Genomic DNA, 19,921 nt, shown 5'->3' with positions numbered 1-19,921 from the left:
ATATATATATATATATATATATATATATATATATATATACATTCATTTGGGACAGGGTTTTTCTATGTAGCTTTGGCTGTTCAGGAACTTGCTCTGTAGACCAGGCTGGCCTGGAACTCAGGGGTCCAGCAGCTGTCTCTGCCTCCCAAGAGCTGCCCAGGTTGTTATAAGGTTTCTGATGGAAAGACTTTGTTGCTTTTATTATTTCCCAGCACATGCATTGTAATCTATTTTACTTCTAAGATGCTAGATCAATACTGCAAAATAGCTAGTGAATTAAAAAGCACTAATTCTAAGATTATCTCTATTGATGATTAGGTCACTCCAGAGACACTTTGTAAATGTCACTATTATATTTTGATGAGCTAGTTGTAGCTACTTTAGATGATGTTACTTACAGCCACACAGCAAACAGTTCTGAAGGATCTGATAAAAATCACTCACAGACTCTGTCCAGACTAGCACACTCCCTTTGTGAGCAGCGAACGTGTTAGATGCCTCCACCAGCAGCTGGACTGCTGGCAACTTTGTGTCTGAATGAAGCACTCACAGCCCAGCTCCCACCATGGCTCCTCTCCTCCCTTCTCATGTTTTGCCTCCTGTTTTGTTTATGGAAAAGCCTACAGTCTTGTCTTCGAATTTCTGAGTATTATGAGTACCTTAGGGAAATCTGATTATAGAGATAATCTACTCAACAGTGAAGAGTTCCAATTTGTTTCTATTGAGTTTTGTCAATTCCGAATCCGGGATACCTTTGTATTCCAGTCCATTGACTGGAGCCTCCCAGCCAGACGTTGAGGCATCTGTTTCCATAGTCTCTGGAACTAGGAAAGATAAATAAGAATGTGAGGGAATTATCTGTATATTTGCTAACCACCAATTTAGATCTAAATAGACTCCCTCTGTTAGGAAGACTAATGAATTCCAATTCTCGGAAATATCCTTTGCTTTTAACAAGCAAGATGGAAGGTATCTAAAGAAAAAAAGAGAGGCACACAGAGGGAAGAGCTGTGAATAATGCCACCAGAGAACCAATTACGTTCACCAGCTGGCATTGGGAAACTTGTTTCTTTGAGAAAAAAAAAGAAAAGAAAAGAAAAGAAAAGAAAAGAAAGAAAGAAAAAAGATTGTTGGTTTTAGCTTCAAACTACTTTTTGACGTTGTGTTCTTTAGGACTCACTGATGGATCTTCCTAGTCACCCCCATAAGATTCTAGGACCAGAAAAAAAAAATGTGTGAGCCTCCTTTCTAGGTGTAAAACAGCAAAGCAATAGGCGAGAGGGAAATGAGGGCCAGTGTCGAGATGCCTGGTACCCAGAGTCAGCTGGGTCACATGGCACCAGAAAAGAGAGACTCTCTTCCCAGCCATTGGATCGACGAGAGATGTTGATAGGGTGCTATGACAGTGACAGAGAAATCAGTAACTAATGCAGTTGTCTAAATGAAGATCATGTTCCTGCGAGATCCTCAGCCGGTAAAGGAGCTTGTCTCCAAGCCCGAGGCACCGAGCTTCCTCCTTGCACAGCCTACGTAGAAGGAGAAAACCCAGTTCTCAGATTGTCCTCTGACCTCCACAGTCACACAATGGAATCATGTGCATCCAAACAGACACACAGACACACAGACACGGATGTCATTTAAAATAAACTATCCTCATGAAAACACAGTTAACAGCTTATTTCCCCTTAATATAAACTGCATTTTGGATGTTTAAAAAATATTTCCCTGTAGGGAATCTTTGTGGATTATAACTAAGTCTAGCCGCACTTGGGTGAGTAAGGTTGGTGTACTCCAGAATAACTAGGCTGACACAATTTCCAAAGAAGTGAAGTAAGTGGTAGCCTCTAATCTTGGGCTCTCAGTAGAAGACTTGGGAGAAAAAAAAAAAGAAAGAAAGAAAAAGAAAGAAAGAAAAAAAACAAAAACAAAAACAAAAAACAAACCCTTCCAGAACCCCTGCTGAGCCAATCTTGGCTGGGGGGTCCCCACTGGTCCTTCTACAAGCTGTTCCTTGGGGGAATATTTGTGAATTCAATCTTTTCACTTTGCACACCACTTTAAAACCTGCCTCTCTCAAGTATCTATTTAAAGTCCATAAAAATCTGTAGAAGCAGTGAGTTCAAAGCAGCCTTTGGAAAACAGGGCTCCTAGTCGGTTTGCTCTTTCTTCTTTCCCATAGTACCTAGAGATGTATATTCAGCATCAACTCACTTTCTTGACCATAAAAAGAGAAACTTTAATCTAAAAAGGTAATTGTGTTTCCTTTGGGTTTGGGAGGTAGCTCAGCTGGGGCATGCTTGCATAGTGTGCATGAAGTCCTGGGTTCTTTTCCTCACCCTGGCATAAACTAGGCATGGTGGTGAGTGCCTGATCCCAGCAGGAGGGGGACAGAGGCAGAGGAAGCAAACTTAGGTCTTCTGCAAGAGGACTCCTAACTACTGAGCTATCTCTCCAGCTCCCTGATGAGGTTGCAAAGACAGGGTCTCACATACTTTTGGCTAATCTTAAGCTACTTATATAGCCAAGGATGCCTTTGATTACTGGGTCCTCCTGCCTCTGCCTCCCAAGCCGTGGGACCACACGCTCCACTTTAATTAGGTTTTGTTGAGCTGTGCTTTTGATAAGTTGTTTAGCAAGTCATCCATTTGCCCTAGGTTTTGTTGTTGTAATGTCTTGGGGCCAGGGAGATGGCTCAGTTGGTTGAAGCACTTGTTACATTCCCAGAGCTCACAGCAGAAGACAAGAACTGACTTTAACACTTGTGCCATGACATGTACACACCCACCACACAACAACAACGATGCTCTAATGCCTTATTCTCTTTTCTAATTTTATTATTTAGGCCTTCTCTCTTTCTTTTCAATAATGCAATTAAATTTTTATTAGCTTTGTTTACCTTTATAAATTTAAAAATTTTTAAATTTTATTTGAGGTGTATACATCCGTGTTTGCCTACATATGTGTGTGTGTGTGTATCTGCATATTCTTTTTTCTCTGCAGGATGTATGTGGGTTGTGTGTGTGTGTGTGTATATATATATATATATATATATATATATATATATGTGTGTGTGTGTGCATGTGTGTGTGTATATATATACACATATACCCATATATATACACACATATATATACACACATATATATGTATTTATATATATGTACACATACACACACACACATATATATATATATATAGGTATATATATATATATACCTATATATATATATATNTGTGTGTGTGTGTGTGTGTGTGTGTGTGTATCCATGTACCACATGCATTCAGTACCCTCAGAGTTCAGAATGCTAGAACTGGATAGAAGAACAACAAGTTCTCTTAACTGTTGAGCCATCTGTCCAGCTCTAGCATATTTATATTTATTTTTATACATGTGTGTGTGCTTTCAGGTCTTTATGTGTGTAAGTGTTTATGTAGGCTAGAAGAAGTCATCAGAGTCCTTGAAACTGTAGTCACAGGCAGTTGTGAGCTGTCAGATGTGGGTCTGGGAACCAAACTCAGGTCCTCTGTAAGAGCTGCTGACCCTTAACTCTTCGTTTGTTTGTTTTTTGAGACAGGGGACCCTTAACTCTTAACTGATGATCCACACAAAACTCTTTAATTTTGATAAAAAAAAAACCCACCCTTTTTGTGTGTTGTTTCTGTTCTCATGTCTAAGAAAGCATCACCTATTTCAAAGTCACAGGGGTCTAAGAGTTTTTTACTCTTATCTCCAACATTCAGGCTTACAATCCATTTTTATCATTAATATTCATTAGATACTGTATGTGTGAAATAACTCTTCTGCTTTAATCCCTAAGAGCATCTTATTTTTGGAATGCTTCTTACTGGGTTATACATGAACAGTACTGTGAAAGAGACTTTCACTGTTGGTTCTGCTACTGCTGTTGCAGAGGCTCTTTAAACAAAAAGTCGCCAAGGTGAGAGGTTAGGAACACTGGCTGTTCTTCCAGAGGATATGGGTTCATTCCCAGCACCCAAATAGTAGCTCATCATCATCTGTGATCTCAATTTTGTGGAGTCCAATGACCTTCTTTGGCTTCCCTGGGCACCAGGCATGAACATGGTACACAGATATACATGAAGGCAAAAGTTGGGCTGGAGAGATGGCTCAGTGGTTAAGAGCACTGACTGTTCTTCCAAAGGTCCTGAGTTTAAATCCCAGCAACCACATGGTGGGTCAAAACCATCCGTAATGAGATCTGATGCCCTCTTTCGGGGTATCTGAAGACAGCTACAGTGTACTTACATATAATAAATAAATAAGTAAATCTTTAAAAAAAAAAAAAGAAGAAGGCAAGTCCCATACACAGAAAATATTCTTTTATTAAAAAAAAATCCCTGAGTTATTGCAGACATGGGAACTCACATCTGTTGTCCTGAAAGTATACCTCACCTATATTGAGTTCATCAGTCTGTTTCATAAGCAGACAAATTTAAATACAAAGTAACCCAACAGAAATGGCTGCGTGTGTCAGCCCAGATAGCTCTCACTGACGGATTATGAATAATATCTTGACTAGAAATAGAAGCTTGGTCTCATCTTTTCAGCTCAATGTTGGCTGAGACCTACATACCATTTTTTTCTTGTTTGATTAATGGCAGAGTGACTAATTAGAGAGGAAAAGAGATTAGAAAAATCACTCAAAATGTTAAGTGCAGTTAGAGTGCTATTTTGTCCTGGGTAATAGAGCAACATTCAAAGCCACAAGTGTGCATGATAAACAGGAACTGAGAATGCTCGGGTATCAAGGACGCTAGGTGATGTTTTTAAAATCAGCACTAGCTGGTTGGGTTTGATTTTGTTCCCCCTTAAATTGTCAGCTGCATGGGGAAATTCTTTTTGCTCTGCAGGATGTTCAGAATCAAAAATTAAAGACAAGCGTGTGGTACCGAGAGGTGAGTGATTCTCCGTCTCTCTCTGCATGCTATGGTCCTGATCGGGATCGGCCACTATTCTGAGGAGGAAACACTGCCTTTGGTATAGTCCCCTAGCTCATCAGAGACCCTAGTTTATTAGAATCCATGCAAGGATGTAGCCATAGACTGGATCTCCTTCCTCCTAACACATTAAGGGTTGATGAATTGTGTCAGCACTCAGTTATGCCAGTAGACTTAACCTTTCTTGTTTTGATGTTTGACTCCTGACAGGTTTGGAACGATGAGTTTTTGTCCTGGAACTCTAGTCTGTTCGATGAGATTCAAGAGATCTCTCTCCCTCTCAGTGCCCTCTGGGCCCCTGATATCATCATTAATGAGTTGTAAGTTTGCTGGGACATACCTCTGTGACCCTGGGTTGATTCACCTGCTCGGGCCAAGTGCTGTTTCCTTTCAGTCATTGCTGTTATACTTTGGTTCCCAGGGTCATCATACTATAAGGAATATTCGGGATGAAATGGCCATGAGTTGACATCATTTAAGATACAAATTTGGGGACTGGAGAGATGACTTAGTAGTTAAGAGTCTGTACTGCTTTGCCCAGCACCTACATTGGGTAGCTTAGCTCCTGGAGATCTGATGCCCTCTTCTGCTCACTGTGGGCACCTGCACTCATATGCTCATAATATATATAATGTGTGTGTGTATACACACATATATATAAAATTTAAAATAAGATAAATATATTTTAAAAGATATGTATTTGATATTTGATTAATGGTGCTTGGAGTTCCTGTTTATGCTGTAGCTACAGCAAGTGAATTAATTGATGAGATTCATCATTTCTGAATGCATCCTTCAGGACCAATCATCTCACGGGAAGTATTATTCTATCCTTTTTTTTTAAGTGTAGCTTTGTGTCTCACGGTCACTACCACCTTAGAGCCAATTCTGTGTATGTTCAAAATGACTAAGGTCTTCTTCCTAACAGGTTCTCTTGTGTTTCAAATAGTGTGGACGTCGAAAGATCTCCTGACCTGCCCTATGTATACGTGAACTCTTCCGGCACCATTAGAAACCACAAGCCCATCCAGGTGGTCTCCGCATGCAATTTGCAGACATACGCTTTCCCCTTTGATATCCAGAACTGCAGCCTCACCTTTAATAGCATTTTGCACACAGGTAAATAAACCACGAGAGAGACACAGTCTACTGGGAACACTTATGCTCTATGGGCATATAAAGGTGAAATATTAAATTCAGATCTATTTTATTCTTACACATAATTGATTATTTAAAAATAAACCTCAGAGGCTAGAGAGATGGCTCAGTTGTTAAGGGTACTGGCTACCCTTCCAGAGGTCTTGGGGTCAATTCCCAGCTCCTACATGGCAGCTCACAACTGTAACTCCTGTTCCAGGAGATTGACACTCTCACACAGTCGTACATGCAGGCAAATCACTACTGTACATAAAATAAAATAAATTATAAAAATAAACCTCAGCTGGATGTGGTAGCACATGATTGAAATCCCAGCACTTTGGAGTAGAAACTGGAGGATTAAAAACAAAACACAAAAACAAAAAACAAAAACCTCTTGATACAGTGGGTTCTTCTAGAATTCAGACAAGGCCCAGTGTTATAACCCACCAGTGCTGTTCATTTGTCAATAAAATATCAGCATTCTACCACCACTGAGAATGTTCTAGAAGTCACAAGACATGCTTGTGGAGAACAGGGTCCAAACTCTAAATTTATAGTTTCATAAAAATTAGAAATATTTTTGTTCCCTACTACTACTCTCTAACTCAAATACTGGTAATCCTAGGGGCGTGGGTCAGTATAAAAGAAAGGGCTAAAACTGGGAGTTGGAAAAATGGTGATGCTGGCCCCATGGCTCTCCCAGGATGTCCATTATTTGTGTTGGCTTTTAGTGGAAGACATTGACCTGGGCTTCCTGAGGAACAGAGAAGACATCGAGAATGACAAAAGGGCTTTTCTGAATGACAGTGAGTGGCAGCTTCTTTCTGTGTCTTCTACTTACCACATCCGGCAGAGCAGCGCTGGAGACTTCGCACAGATTCAGTTCAACGTAGGTTTTTCCTTCCCACCCACCCATTACCCAAGCCTCTGCAGTCCTTGGCCTTCTCTATTGAGCTGTGGAATCCGCTGGATTACAGGTCCTCATTACCACCTGAGAACAGCATGTTGTGATGGCTCTGCCCATTCACCTGTGCACCAGTATCTGAGAGCAGAGATCCTGAGCCTGGTAGCACAAGATCTTCTGTAATCCTCTACAGGGGAATCAGAGAGAACAGTGTACCGATTCCAGAGCTCTGACCCATCTCACAGCAGAAACTGTCAAACCCCTTGGCTTATATAAACACTATCATTTTTAATCACCACCGAGAATAAGCCCAAAGCAATTTACACATCATCAGCATGAGGACGAATTGGAAAAAAACAAAAACAAAATGCTCTCTCATGAATATAATTGTCCCATTTTTAATTGAGAAAAATATCAATTAATTTCGGAAGCAGATGCACAAAATGGTCATATTCCTTAGCCGAATATCTGAAGGGATGAGCGGACAGTCATCTGCATGGGCCCACAGAGACAAAGAGTAAGGCCAGGATGTAGCTCCATTGGTAGCTTACGGGGTTCCCACTGGCCACATAAACCAAGCATGGCGACACACACCTGTGATGCCAGCACTGGGAGGGTGGAGGCCAGAGGATTAGGATTGAATTTGGAGGCCAGCCTGGGCTACATGAGATCCTATTTCAAAAAAAAAAAAAAAAGAAGAAGAAGAAGAAGGAGGAGGAGGAGGAAAAGGAAAGGAGACAGAGCAAAGGAGGGAAAGAGGGAAGGAAGGAGAAAAACAAGAGAAAGAAAAAAGAGATAGCTAGATAGATAGACAGACAGACAGACAGAGATAGAGCAAGCAAGCTACTAGTGGCTTCGGGGTCAGAAGAACAACTGCTGACCAGAGCATGCGGTGGGTATGCTAACATGATGCTTTGATGCATCCCTGGGAGTACTCTTGGCCAAACTGTTCCCAGGGAAAAGTTGTCTGTCTTGAGGGGCTGGGAGGAGGACAGTGGTGCCCGCTGTTTTTCCAGCAGAGCATCAGCTCCTCTGGCTTTCCTAGCAAACCACCTCGGCATGATCGCGGGCAGGTTTTCGCATCACGTAGAGCCTCAGAGTGTTAGGGTTGGGCAGGGGACCCTGCTTTGCTGCACAGAGTGAAGGTGCCATTTGAGACAGGGTGGGAAGGTGGTACTCATGCCAAGGAATGAATCCAGTTGGAAAAATAGAGATTGCAAACAGGTCAGGAATGCATGTGACATAGATTCTTCCAGAAACAGACGTTGGCCATGAGGAGGTGCCTGCTGACCAGACTAAACACAGATGCAAAGAATCAGAGTGAGATTAAGCATGACTGAGGGCATGAGTGGCCTTCATTGATTGAAAAGGGTGTGTTTTCTAGAAAAATGTCCATGAAACCTGGGTCTTAAAGCACTGGGGTTTGAGCCTCCCTTGTGGCCACCCCTATGGAATAGGCAGCCTATTACAACACATGCTTGTGGAGCAGGAGATTCTGGATCAGGGTCCTGTCTGACTCAGAGTTTAACAACATGTCCACTCTCACTTCTTTGTTTTGTGATCTCAGGGCTAGAACGAGGGCCTCTCTTGTGCCAGGAGAGCACTTTACCACTGACCACATCCCCAGTTCCTGTCCACTCATTTTCAGTAAGAAAAAGAGAGTAGGGGGAAGAGCGCCTTTTTTCTTTCTTTCTTTCTTTTCTCTTTTTTTAAATTTCAATGAGTTTCTTGGCTAAGAGTAAACACCTCATTAATTTTAAAGATATCAGCCTGCAAACATTATTAATGCAGCCCAAATAATGGAGAACATTAAAGGGAAATGTGAGGGAATGGCACGTGCAAGGTGGAACCAGTCACCTACCAAGCACTCCACGGAGTGCTGTGCACTTCATTACCTGCACTGCACGGAGACAGGCTGAGGCAAGAGGCGGCAGGTAAATGGCAGTGTGTGTGTGTGTGTGTGTGTGTGTGTGTGTGTGTGCGTGCGAGTGTGTGTGTGCCCATGTTTGTTCTCTCTCTCTCCAATTACATGTCAGTCTTTCCCCTAAATATTAGCTTGTCTTTTTGAGAGTAGCAGGGTCTGTCTGCTTCATGGGACGTATCCCACCCTGGTATCCCACCGTGGTCCAATTCCTTTGCCCTCTTTGTCGTCACATGAAGAGAAGGTTGACACATTTTTGATTTCATGGCCTGGAAGTTTTTTTTTTTCCAAGGTGCCTTTGCCCTGGGGGCTAAAGGTAGATTACCTGGCTAGGCTGGCTTCTACATGATATTCTGATTCTCTGGAACTGATTCCCTGAAGAATCCTTAGTAAAGTCACAATCGTATCAGCCAGACTCAGAAGCGATCCTGCAGCTTTGGAAAGACTTGCATGTTCCAGAACCCTCGCTGGTTTTCATCTCCCAACCGCCATCCCTCCCCCATGGTTGCCATGTGTCCCGTGTCTGGCTTCATTGTTCTCTAATACCATGTAAGACATTCTGAATTTAGCATCCTAGGTATCCTAGTGTCATTCAAAAGCTCCTGGCTAGTACTGTAGTATTTGGAGTCTAACTCCGTGCTAAGAGTTGATGTCCTGACCGCAAAGGACCATCTTCCTGTTAATCTAACCACTCATTGTGTCCGGGCAGAGCTAAGGACAGTTGGAACACGCAAGAGAGACAAAATGTCCCATCTCTTTAAAATGTACTATCACGCCATGTGCGTATACACACACACACACACACACACACACACACACACACACAAGGCTACTGTTTATTTGGCATCAATTGCTCTGGATGCTGTTAGCTCCAGAGAGCACAATCATAGCCACTAGTGCTGGGACACATACTGCTTATCATAGGGCACCGCAGCCACTTTAGAATCCGGCTACATTCCACAGGGGGCCCAGACAAAGCTCTTCTGTCTGCAAGGATTTTTTGTGTACAGCCTGGGACCCAATCCAACAGCCATGGGAGAGGAGATTACTTCCAATATATATTGGAGGTGCTGGTTTCCAGAACACAGCAGGATGGACATTCGATTTCTGTATGACCTTGCAAGAGTGGGCAGAGGTGGGAAGAAAATAGAGAAGTCATTTTGGATGGAAAGGGACTCAGCAGGCAAAGAAAACTCACATAGGACTGGGGAAATGAAAAGGAGATTAGGGAAAGAGAGGTGCCTTGCTCAGTCTCTTTTTCTATCATGATTTTCATGCCTTTTCTAGATGAGGACGATTTTGTTGAGATGTCCATTGAATATTTCAAATTTAGGACCCAAGGCATCCTGGCATCCTTCAAGAGTCCTTGATCAATAATGTGATTGAGACTCACACTTGACAGGCTGGCCTTCCAAGGAGGAGGTGAGAGGGAGGAGGTGGGGGAGGAGTCTTAAGCTCTAGAGTCTTTCTAGGGGTGCTCAATGAATACAGGAATCACAATCTTTCAAATTAACCCAGCCCCACCCATAGTCTACATCCCCAAAGCCCTCACTCAGGTGCAAGACTCTCACTTAAATGGCAGCAACTTTCCCATTCTTTGTGAACTGGGGGTATTAGGAAGGACTTGGAAGGGGAGGAAAATGGGTTTCTGTATGAAGCGTGAGTCTGGGCGTCAAAATTCCAAGTATGTCATAAAGACGGTCATGCAAAATTGAGTACTGGTGGGGTCTACCATCAAGGAGGCAATTATAGGCTAACCTTGGGGCCTATTCCATCTCCAAGGAGCTCTGCACACACACATTCTGAATTAGATTGATCTCTTTCATTAACATCAATAGGCTCCAAATACCTTTGTGTACTTATTATTACCTGGCTTTAATGGATAATGAAATTGTGGCATAATATTGCTAACACCTGAAGGGTGTCTAATGGAGAACACGGACTGAAACTAAAGTGCTTTTTCTTCCTTTTTCTGTGGAATTTAAAGGCACCAGCTCCTTTAGTCCATTAGGAATGATGAGCTCTAGGAAGGATGAGCTGAGGGCAGGCTCACAGAGAATAGTGCTGAGCAGGTGGCACATTCCCCTCGAAGAAGCAGGAGTGGTTGGTTCTTATGTGACTTATGAGAGGAAGTCCATATGAAGACGGACCCCAGTGGGATGCCCCCATTTGGGCTAATGTCACACCCCAGTCTATTGGTACTAAAAGGAGCATCAATGACAGACTCTGATGGAGTTCAGTGAACATCTATCTGTCTTCTCAGGCTCAATGATCGTTGGAATTTGATCTCTGTTGCTGTGACCAAAAGCTACTTGGGGAGGAAAGGGTTTATTTATCATCATCAAAGGAAGTCAGGGTAGGAATGCAAGGCAGGAACCTAAAGCAGAAACCCCAGAGGAACAGTGCTTGCACTCCGGCTTGCTCATTCCTAGGCTCATGCTTGGCTAGCCTTCTTATACAGCCCAGGACCATCTGCCTTGGGATGGTGCCGCCCATAATGGGCCCGGGCCCTTCTGCATCAAGTAATAATCAAGACAGTCTCCCAAAGACACGACCATAGACCAATCCGATCTAGGCAGTTCCCCAGTCAAGGCTTTTTTCCTAGATAACTCCTAGGCTGTATCAAATTGTCAGTTAAAGCCAACTAGGATGGGCTGGAGAGATGGATCAGTGGTTAAGAGCACTGACTCTTCCAGAGGTCTAGAGTTCAAATCCCAGCAACCACATGGTGGCTCACAACCATCTGTAATGAGATCTGATGCACTCTTCTGGTGTGTCTGAAGACAGCTGCGGTGTAGTTATATATAATAAATAAATAAATCCTTAAAAAAAAAAAAGTTAACTAGGACAATGCCAAGCATAAAGAGAGGAATAGAAAGGCTCTTGGTGTCTAACACAGACATCAAAATCTGCCCAAGGAGGTATAGCTCAGTTGGTAGGGTATTTGTCTAGCATGCAGGAAGCCCTGGGCTCAGTCTCCAGCACTGCACCTAAGCTTGGGAAGAAGTCTTCAGTGTCATCATGCAAATTAGAGAGGGACTCCTGTTTTGGTTCATTCTGGAACAAGGCTCCTTTCTGCCCGTAGACTCACCAGCCACCAAAGTCTGGCTCCTGAACTCAGAAGACTGGGCAAGGACAGGGACTGGTCCTGCTCATGGCACTCAGTCTCCAATGTTTACAGTAGCTTGTCAGCAGGTTCTTCATGCTCAATGTTTGCTCAACAAAGGAAAAGCTGGAGATCGACTGAGATAACAATACAAATTTCTGAAAACAATAATAAAATTAGAGGTTGGGTTTGTTCTTATGTCACTTTGTTAAGGCTGTACCAGGTTAATAGGGGAGCATTGACTTGATCCTCAGGAGGCATTGACTCTGAAGCAAAGGGCAAAGTAGGTCCTTTGTTTTAGAAGAAACCCTAAACTGTGGCACTATTTGGTTTCTCTTAGGAATGGTTGCTTCCTTGCTAAGGACAGAATAGATTAGAATCTTCTAGAAGGCATAGTCACTTTTCCAGTTTTGTAAGATAGATGGAAATAGGAAAATTTGTTTTCTGTGACAGCGGAAGCTAATTACCTATGGGATACCTGTGTCTTTCTGCTTTCAGCTTCTCCTGAGACCCAGTAAAGATTCTTTCAAGTTCAGGACCAGGTGTTATGTACAGGTCAAAAGCCCAGGAACTTCATAGGTCGTCTCAGACCTCCCTCCACCCTGGATACTTGGGGACCTGGGCCTGATAAATCTATACTTTTTTGGAAACCAGGTCTTTGAGGAACCACACCACTCACTCGCCTTTGGTTTTAGCCTAGATTTCTGTTTTCTGTCTGCATCTGGGTGGAGGGGAATCATTTTTACCTGTGCTAATTATGTCAGAACTGGATTTAGACGGACAGGAGCCCAATTGTACCTGGGATGTTTGGCAAGGCAAAAGCATCCTGCTTCTTTAAAAGGAAGGGGGAGGGGCTGAGGAAATAGTTCAGTTGGTTTACTGCTGGACTTGTAAGCAAGAGTACCCGAGTTCAATCCTCAGAACATGAGAAGCTGGTGAGGTCCTGTGTGCTTGTAATCACAGCACTGGGGAGGTGGAAACTGACAGATCCCTGGGGCTCCCAGCTAGTCAGCTTGGCCTACTTAGTAAGTTTCAAGCCAATGACAGATGGTTCCTTGGTTGTAACACCTTGCTCTCTGGCCTCCACATGCACACATTCATGTGTATATACATACATACATACATACATAAGAAAGTAAGAAATCAAGTCAGGGAGAGCCTATTATACAGGTTTACATACATAAGCTCTGTTCCCTTGACCTCAGATCTGGGTCCTTCCCAATTAACCGACATGCCTCGTGCTTGTCTTTAGGGTGACATTCATAGACTTTTCTCCCATCTCATGCAGTCTCTGACATGAAGTCTTCCAGGGTGATCCCGCTTCTTCCCTCTACCCGAGCAGGTATGATCTCTCCATCCCCCACTCTAAGAGGCCAGATCACAAGCCTCCGGGGCTGGATCACAACATAAAGCCCTCTGGGCCTCTGGCCACTCAGGGTTCTTCCTCCCGCCACCATCTCTCGTAGCTACCTCACAGCCCCACAGAGATGCAGGTTGATGATGGTTCATTGCGGGTTTTGTTCTTGTTGACTGCACTTTGATAGAAGTGTGTTTTAACCAAATTATTGCAAAGCGATGTGTGTTGCACTGGTATAGATATTTGCAGCCAATTATGTTTAATGTGGAAGACAACAGCCAGACTACAACCCACCAAACAGCTCTGGCCTGCCAAGCTCCACTGAATCGGGACATGTTCCCAGATCCGATGGCTAGGGAGCCTCAGCTCTCATCAACAAGGTGTGTGGTGGGCTCCCCTAGACAACCTGCTCCCCCTCCCCCATCACCGGCCTCTATACCTCCTCTGTGTTTGTGCTCATTTCTTTGTATTTTTCTCCCAGAGTCCTGTCTCCTCTCCAATATCTGGGCAGAGCCGGATTTGTAGCTAGGCTGTAGCTGATGAACACCAGGAATCAGAAGATGTGGGGTTACATCACAGCTCGGCCACTGACTTAACTTACTTAAAGGTGCAGTGCTTCGAAATCTATGAGAAGGAAACAAATAATATAATAGATGTAAAAGCATCCAGCACATGACCTAACACATAGAAAGCAGGCAAGTGTCCCATTTTCTGGCAAACCCAAGAAATGGGAGCTGTTAAGAATGCTGGTCCATAGCTGGGTGTGGTGGTGCACGCCTTTAATCCCAGCACTCGGGAGGCAGAGGCAGGCGGATTTCTGAGTTCGAGGCCAGCCTGGTCTACAAAGTGAGTTCCAGGACAGCCAGGGCTATACAGAGAAATCCTGTCTCAAAAAAAACAAAGCAAAAACAAAAACAAAAAGAGAATGCCGGTCCAAATCCAGCAGCTAAGGGATGAGGATGACGGTTTGCTCCATCAGGCTCAACTGAATGTCTACCTCAGGAGAGGCCTTATTAACAGCCCTGAGGAGAATCACCACCTCAGAGATGGGACCTTGATTCTCTTGTCTCTCTACCTCCAGGGTGCTTAAGTAAAAGGCGTATACCAACACTTCCAGTCTATGCTGTACCGGGGCTAGAACCCAGGGCGTTGTACATGTTAGACAGGCACTTTGTCAGCTGAGCTACGCCCCCCAATGATAACCTTAGCACTGGGGGAAAGAGGTGGGCCAGAGAACTCGCAGGCTAGCCAGCCAAGTACTAAGCTTCCGGTTTACTGAGATGCCCTGTTTCCAGCAATGACTCAGAGAATGGTAAAGGAAGTCACCTGACATCCTGCTCTGGTTTCTGCATGCATCTGCATGGCCGTGCATCTGTGCACACATGCACACACAACAGCATTGCTAGGTCTATTGAAAATTTACCTTTCCATCTTTTGAACCACAAAATAGCCATGTGTGTGTGTGTGTGTGTGTGTGTGTGTGTGTGTGTGTGTATTGTTTGAAACAGGGTCTTGTTATGTAGTCCAGGCTGGCTTCCAAAAAAGTAGCAATCCTCCTGCTTCAGTTCCCTAAATTCTGAGATTATGGCATTTACCAGCACATCCATCTGCCTCAAATACAACCCTACCATAAACTATATAGCCATTTTTCATTGTACACAAGGGGTGGGAATTAAGTGCCATGTGCTGAGCCAAGTGTTAGGTCTTCTGCCTAGACTGGGAAGCTCCCATGTTCCCTGCCAGGTAGTGATCCGCAGATGTCCATTGGCCTACGTTGTGAGTCTCCTGATACCTAGCACCTTCCTGATGCTTGTGGACCTGGGAAGCTTCTACCTGCCCCCCAACTGCCGTGCAAGAATTGTGTTCAAGACCAATGTGCTGGTGGGCTATACAGTCTTCAGGGTCAACATGTCTGATGACGTGCCAAGAAGTGCAGGGTGCACACCTCTGATTGGTAAGCAGCCCCAATGTCACCTGACACCCTCCTAGACCACTCCTGGCCAAGATCTGCATGTTACATGGAAGACTACTGCTAACTCCTTTTCTCTGCTCTGGTCCTTCCACAGGGGTCTTCTTTACTGTCTGCATGGCCCTCTTGGTTCTCAGTTTATCCAAATCCATCATGTTGATCAAATTCCTCTATGAGGAGCGGCACAGTGGGCAAGAACGGCCTCTTATGTGCCTTCGCGGGGACTCTGATGCCAACGAGTCTAGATTGTACCTCAGGGCTCGACGTGCTGGAGTCACAGGTTTGTGAGAAGCCTTGATATCCCCATCCTGCTTGCTCTGTTATGCTGAGTACTTGGCTCCACTGAGGGATCAGCAGGTCGTGTCTGGACTAAGTGAATGATGGGAAAAGCGTGCTTTTCAGTCCCTGTTCTGTGTTTGAGGTTTTCTCTTTGAACTGAAGGCAACCTCCTGCTGGAGGTCATTTTAACTTGAAGGTCAGGTTGTCTGTCACCTCTAGTTTGCTTCATTTCCACGAGAGTGACTGAGCCATGAGCTCAAAAGTTGTGGAATTCTAGCATATAAGCACGCGCGTGTACACTTACACACAGGACATATCGCACTATACACACAGAGACTGCACACAAAGATGGGGGAGGAAGATGAATAATTGGGTTCTGTTTGCTTTATGTAAAGAACTTTAAGAATCATCCTAGTTCTAGACAGATGCAGCCTCCACACACCCCTCAGTGCAGTGCAGCTCTGCCACGTTCCCTGGGCTTTCCCTCAACCTGGCTGTGCCACTTCTAACCAGACAGGGTGAGAGTCCCCAACTCCAGCAAAGACTTTTCCTTAAAGAATAAGAACAAAGAGCTCCTGGTTCATTCAGAGTGTTCCTGTCTACCACACAGAGTCCCCGGTCCGTCAGGAGCACCAGGTTCCATCAGATACTCTGAAGGATTTCTGGTTCCAGTTCCAGTCCATCAACAACTCTCTTCGAACTCAGGATCAGGTTCACCAGAAGGAGGTGGAGTGGCTGGCCATCCTGTACCGCTTTGATCAGCTGCTCTTCCGAATCTACCTTGCCGTGCTGGGGCTCTATACCATCACCTTATGCTCTCTCTGGGCACTGTGGAGCAGAATGTGACAATGGAGACCACTGGTCTCACTTGATACGAGGTTACAACACATAGGGAAAGCTGAACAGTGTTTGGAGAGGGTCTGAAAAGAAGGGGAGGGTAGCCCCCAGGATGCTATTGTCACTTTTCAGTGACTACAGAGACAAGCATCTTATAGGCTATTGACCAAGCCAGTAAACATACATATTCATAATAAAGATGTCTAAACAGAATAGAGTATGCAGCAACAAGCAAGCTTTCACTCTCCCTGATCCAGCAGCAACTGCGTACACTTGGGCTTAAGAGGAAAAAAAAAAAGTTTGCTTTTAGATTTTTGAAGCTGGGTCTCTTATAGTCCAGGCTAACCTTGAACCCCTGACATTCCAGCCTCTACCTTCCAAATGCTGAGACTGCATGTATTGTGCCACCATGCCCAGCTCCATTTGATACCTTCTGCTTCAACAGTCTATATGTCAGCTTGGCTTAAGCCCTGCTCAAACCTGCTTAAATCCTCCAGGTTCATCAATACATGGCTGTCTCCTCAATTCTGTCTTTGGTATCATGTTGTCTTATATCCTTCTCCCCTTAAATATTTGGTAGCCTCTTTAATGCATATGTGTATATGAGGAGGAAGATGGACAGACAGACAGACAGAGATTACCTAATGGGCTACATACTTCCGGCCCCTGACGCTGAGCCTGGTTCTATCACTGTTCATTTAGGAGACCTCAGACTTCACTTCCATTTGCCTTATTTAAAGCAAGGGTTGTCAATATTTACTCTTTCCATATCATAGAATTATGGATGCAAAATCAAGCCAAATGGCTCAACGGCATCTTGAAAAGTACAAAATAGATGATGAAAATAAACTTGAGACTTGCCTGCTATCAACAGAGGATTCTGGTTGGAGTCTTTGGTGTGACTGTGGGCTTCCAGTTTCCTGTCTGCTCTTTCTGCTTCCCCCACACCTAGCCCAGGTCCCTAGAGTTCTACATGTGGGGACTCTGCAGCAGTAATCACAAAGCACTTCATTCTAGCTCACTGCTTGATGGACAAGTGTCTGAGGTGCTTTCCCAAGTCTGAGGGACAAGATCCACCCAAGGTCAGACATCCTGTCTGGGCACTCCCTGGGCATCCACATCTCTATCCATCATTGAGGGTAGTCAGACATCCTGTTCCCTGGGCATCCACATTTCTATCTATCACTGAGGGTGGTCCTCAGGAAGCTAGTGGGCAGAACGACACAGCAAGGCTTAGAGACATTATACATCCTGGTGTTTCCAGCACAGGCCATGAAAGTCCAAAGCTGTTTTCTAGAAACCTATTCCAGGACTAAAATTGCTTTTAAAAAAATCTGCCCTCCCATCCCCACCCTGAAGAAAAAGAATTTAAATTCCAACAGCCTTTACCTGCACCCCCTCTTTCATTACCTCCCAGTTAGTGCTCAACGCCAATTGTCCATGAAATTCCACTGCTGCCGTTAATGAAATGGGGAACGCAAAAAGTTTGTGAACAGGAAGTGTCCATGCAAACTCCACCTGTTTCCTTCTTCACTTCCTACTTTGTTACCACTGGCCTTCTTTGCCTCTATGGTGTTGTTAGCCTCTACATTGATGCTAGCCTTCTCAAATTCCTCCCCCCCATTATTAGATGGGGAGGTCGGAAAGGCATGGGTGTGGCATTTCCTCCTTCCTAAATGCAGGCTGGAGGAGTCAGAGCCAGGAGGTCTGGTCCATCATTGTTTACCCAGGGGAGCTTGAACTTCATTTCTCAAACCACAATTTGACTTACTTGAAATTGATGCTATAAATATTTACTATCTCCATGTCACAGACTTCTGAGAGCAAAATGAAACAACTTAATGACATTTCAAAAAGTCAATAACAGATGACTATATAAACAGGGGACTGCCTGCTATCAATAGAGAGAAAGGTTCTGGCCTAGGGCTTTTGGTGTGGGGTCTGATTTCCAGCATCTCTATCAGCAGTCAAGTATGGACTCTGCTGCTTCCAAGGAGTGAGTGTCCTTATTATAGGATCTAAGGTTCAAGGGCTGATGCCATCAACCGCCCCCTTTGTAGTGGAGGGACCTGAAAGAGACTTCCATTCCACACCCTGCCTACCTCACTTTTACTGCACTTAACCATCACCTAGGCTCCTTATAGCATCCTTTAAGAAGCAGTCCTTCCCCCGTGGAAGGTGAGCTCTAAGTAGACTCCCTCGGTCTAGAGTCCCACAGCCCCAATATCAGCTGGCAGCCCCAGGGCCAGATCTGCAGCCCGAAGCAGTAGTGCTAGGAGCACATGGCTCTACAACGCTCCTGGGAGAGTGTGCTCTGTCTTGGAAGAAACATGGCTGTCCGCAGCCTGGTTTACAGAGCAGCTTTAGATCAGCTCTTCCGCTCGCTCATCCTTCTCATGAGTTTTGTTTCAGAGATGAAGGAATCTGAGGAACAGAACAAAAATGGGATTCTCCCAGCTACGACTGCTCCTGCCATCTGCTGTCCCCCATAATTTCAAAAATTACTGCTCCAGGGTGATGTCTTGAATACAAAGAAAAGCATAGGCCCTGGGCTAGCCAGGTAGCTTCTGTTTCATGTTATTCCCTCTGCTATGGTGACCTGAGCACGGTAGTCTGTCTTTTTGTTCGTTTTGCTGTCTTGATCTTTTTTTTCTTTTTTTTAAAGATGTATGCCTCATGCAGTCTGTCTCACCTCAAACATACTATGTATTTGAGGATGACCTTGATCTTCTGATCCTCCTGCCTCTGCCTCCTAAACAACGGGATTATAAGCATGCTTCACCACACCGGGTTTTATATGACATGTAGAATAAACTAAGGGCCTGTGCACTCTGGGGAAGCACCCTGTCAGCTGAGCTACAAGATAATGAGGTGACAGAGGGTGTCCCTTGCCTCCAGGGATAGCGCCTTTTACAGACATTCTAGAGCTGGAGTAGAGAAAGAAGCTGAGCTTTTGGCCAGTTAAATCTCCCTCCACAGCAAGTCTCCTGTGGCAGCCTCACTGCCTGGGTTAGAGGGTGAGAATCAGGAAACACGCAGTAGCCATGAAGGAAGTATGGCTCCAAGACAGAGTCCTTGCATGGCAGGCAGTCATCCAAGACACACTCCAGGTCTTGGTATGTTTACTCTGGAAAGGACTGGTCTCCTTTGATCCCTTGCAGTCCCACTCAGTGTCCAGGGACCCCACCCATTCTCCTTGTCAGCTTGCCTAAACCTGTATCTAGTCTCATGTCTAGTCTATGTCCCGTTTAGTTCCCTGGCCCCGGCTCCTTGAATGTTGCAACCGCTCAGTTCTGAGTTATTTACCTGCAGAGATGGCGAAAACTTCATAATTAGCTGAGCCCCAGCGTGGAGGCTTTTATGAGCAGCTCTGTCCCCCACTGCTCTCTGCTGTCCGTAATTGAAATGACCCACACCAGTGATTAGATTAGGGGGCTGAAGGAGCCCAG

The 19,921-nt window shown here is 44.5% G+C and overlaps 1 protein-coding gene across 1 annotated transcript in view; it reads left to right on the top strand.

Annotated features, from left to right (window-relative positions):
- Htr3b (5-hydroxytryptamine receptor 3B) overlaps window positions 1–16,997 on the top strand; it is a 29,544-nt gene extending 12,547 nt beyond the window's left edge. The window contains exons 3-9 of the mRNA XM_021208024.1: window positions 4,873–4,917; window positions 5,170–5,279; window positions 5,909–6,078; window positions 6,831–6,988; window positions 15,131–15,341; window positions 15,454–15,636; window positions 16,246–16,997. Coding sequence (XP_021063683.1) covers window positions 4,873–4,917; window positions 5,170–5,279; window positions 5,909–6,078; window positions 6,831–6,988; window positions 15,131–15,341; window positions 15,454–15,636; window positions 16,246–16,481 — 1,113 coding nt within the window. The 3' untranslated portion in view covers window positions 16,482–16,997. The remainder of the gene's footprint in view (window positions 1–4,872; window positions 4,918–5,169; window positions 5,280–5,908; window positions 6,079–6,830; window positions 6,989–15,130; window positions 15,342–15,453; window positions 15,637–16,245) is intronic.
- The last annotated feature ends 2,924 nt before the right edge of the window (window positions 16,998–19,921 follow it).

The sequence above is a fragment of the Mus pahari genome, chromosome 10 (assembly GCF_900095145.1).
Source record: "Mus pahari chromosome 10, PAHARI_EIJ_v1.1, whole genome shotgun sequence".
Classification (NCBI taxonomy): Eukaryota; Metazoa; Chordata; class Mammalia; order Rodentia; family Muridae; genus Mus; species Mus pahari.
The sequence above is the reverse complement of the archived record's forward strand: the minus strand, read 5'-3'. Positions and strand labels throughout refer to the sequence as shown.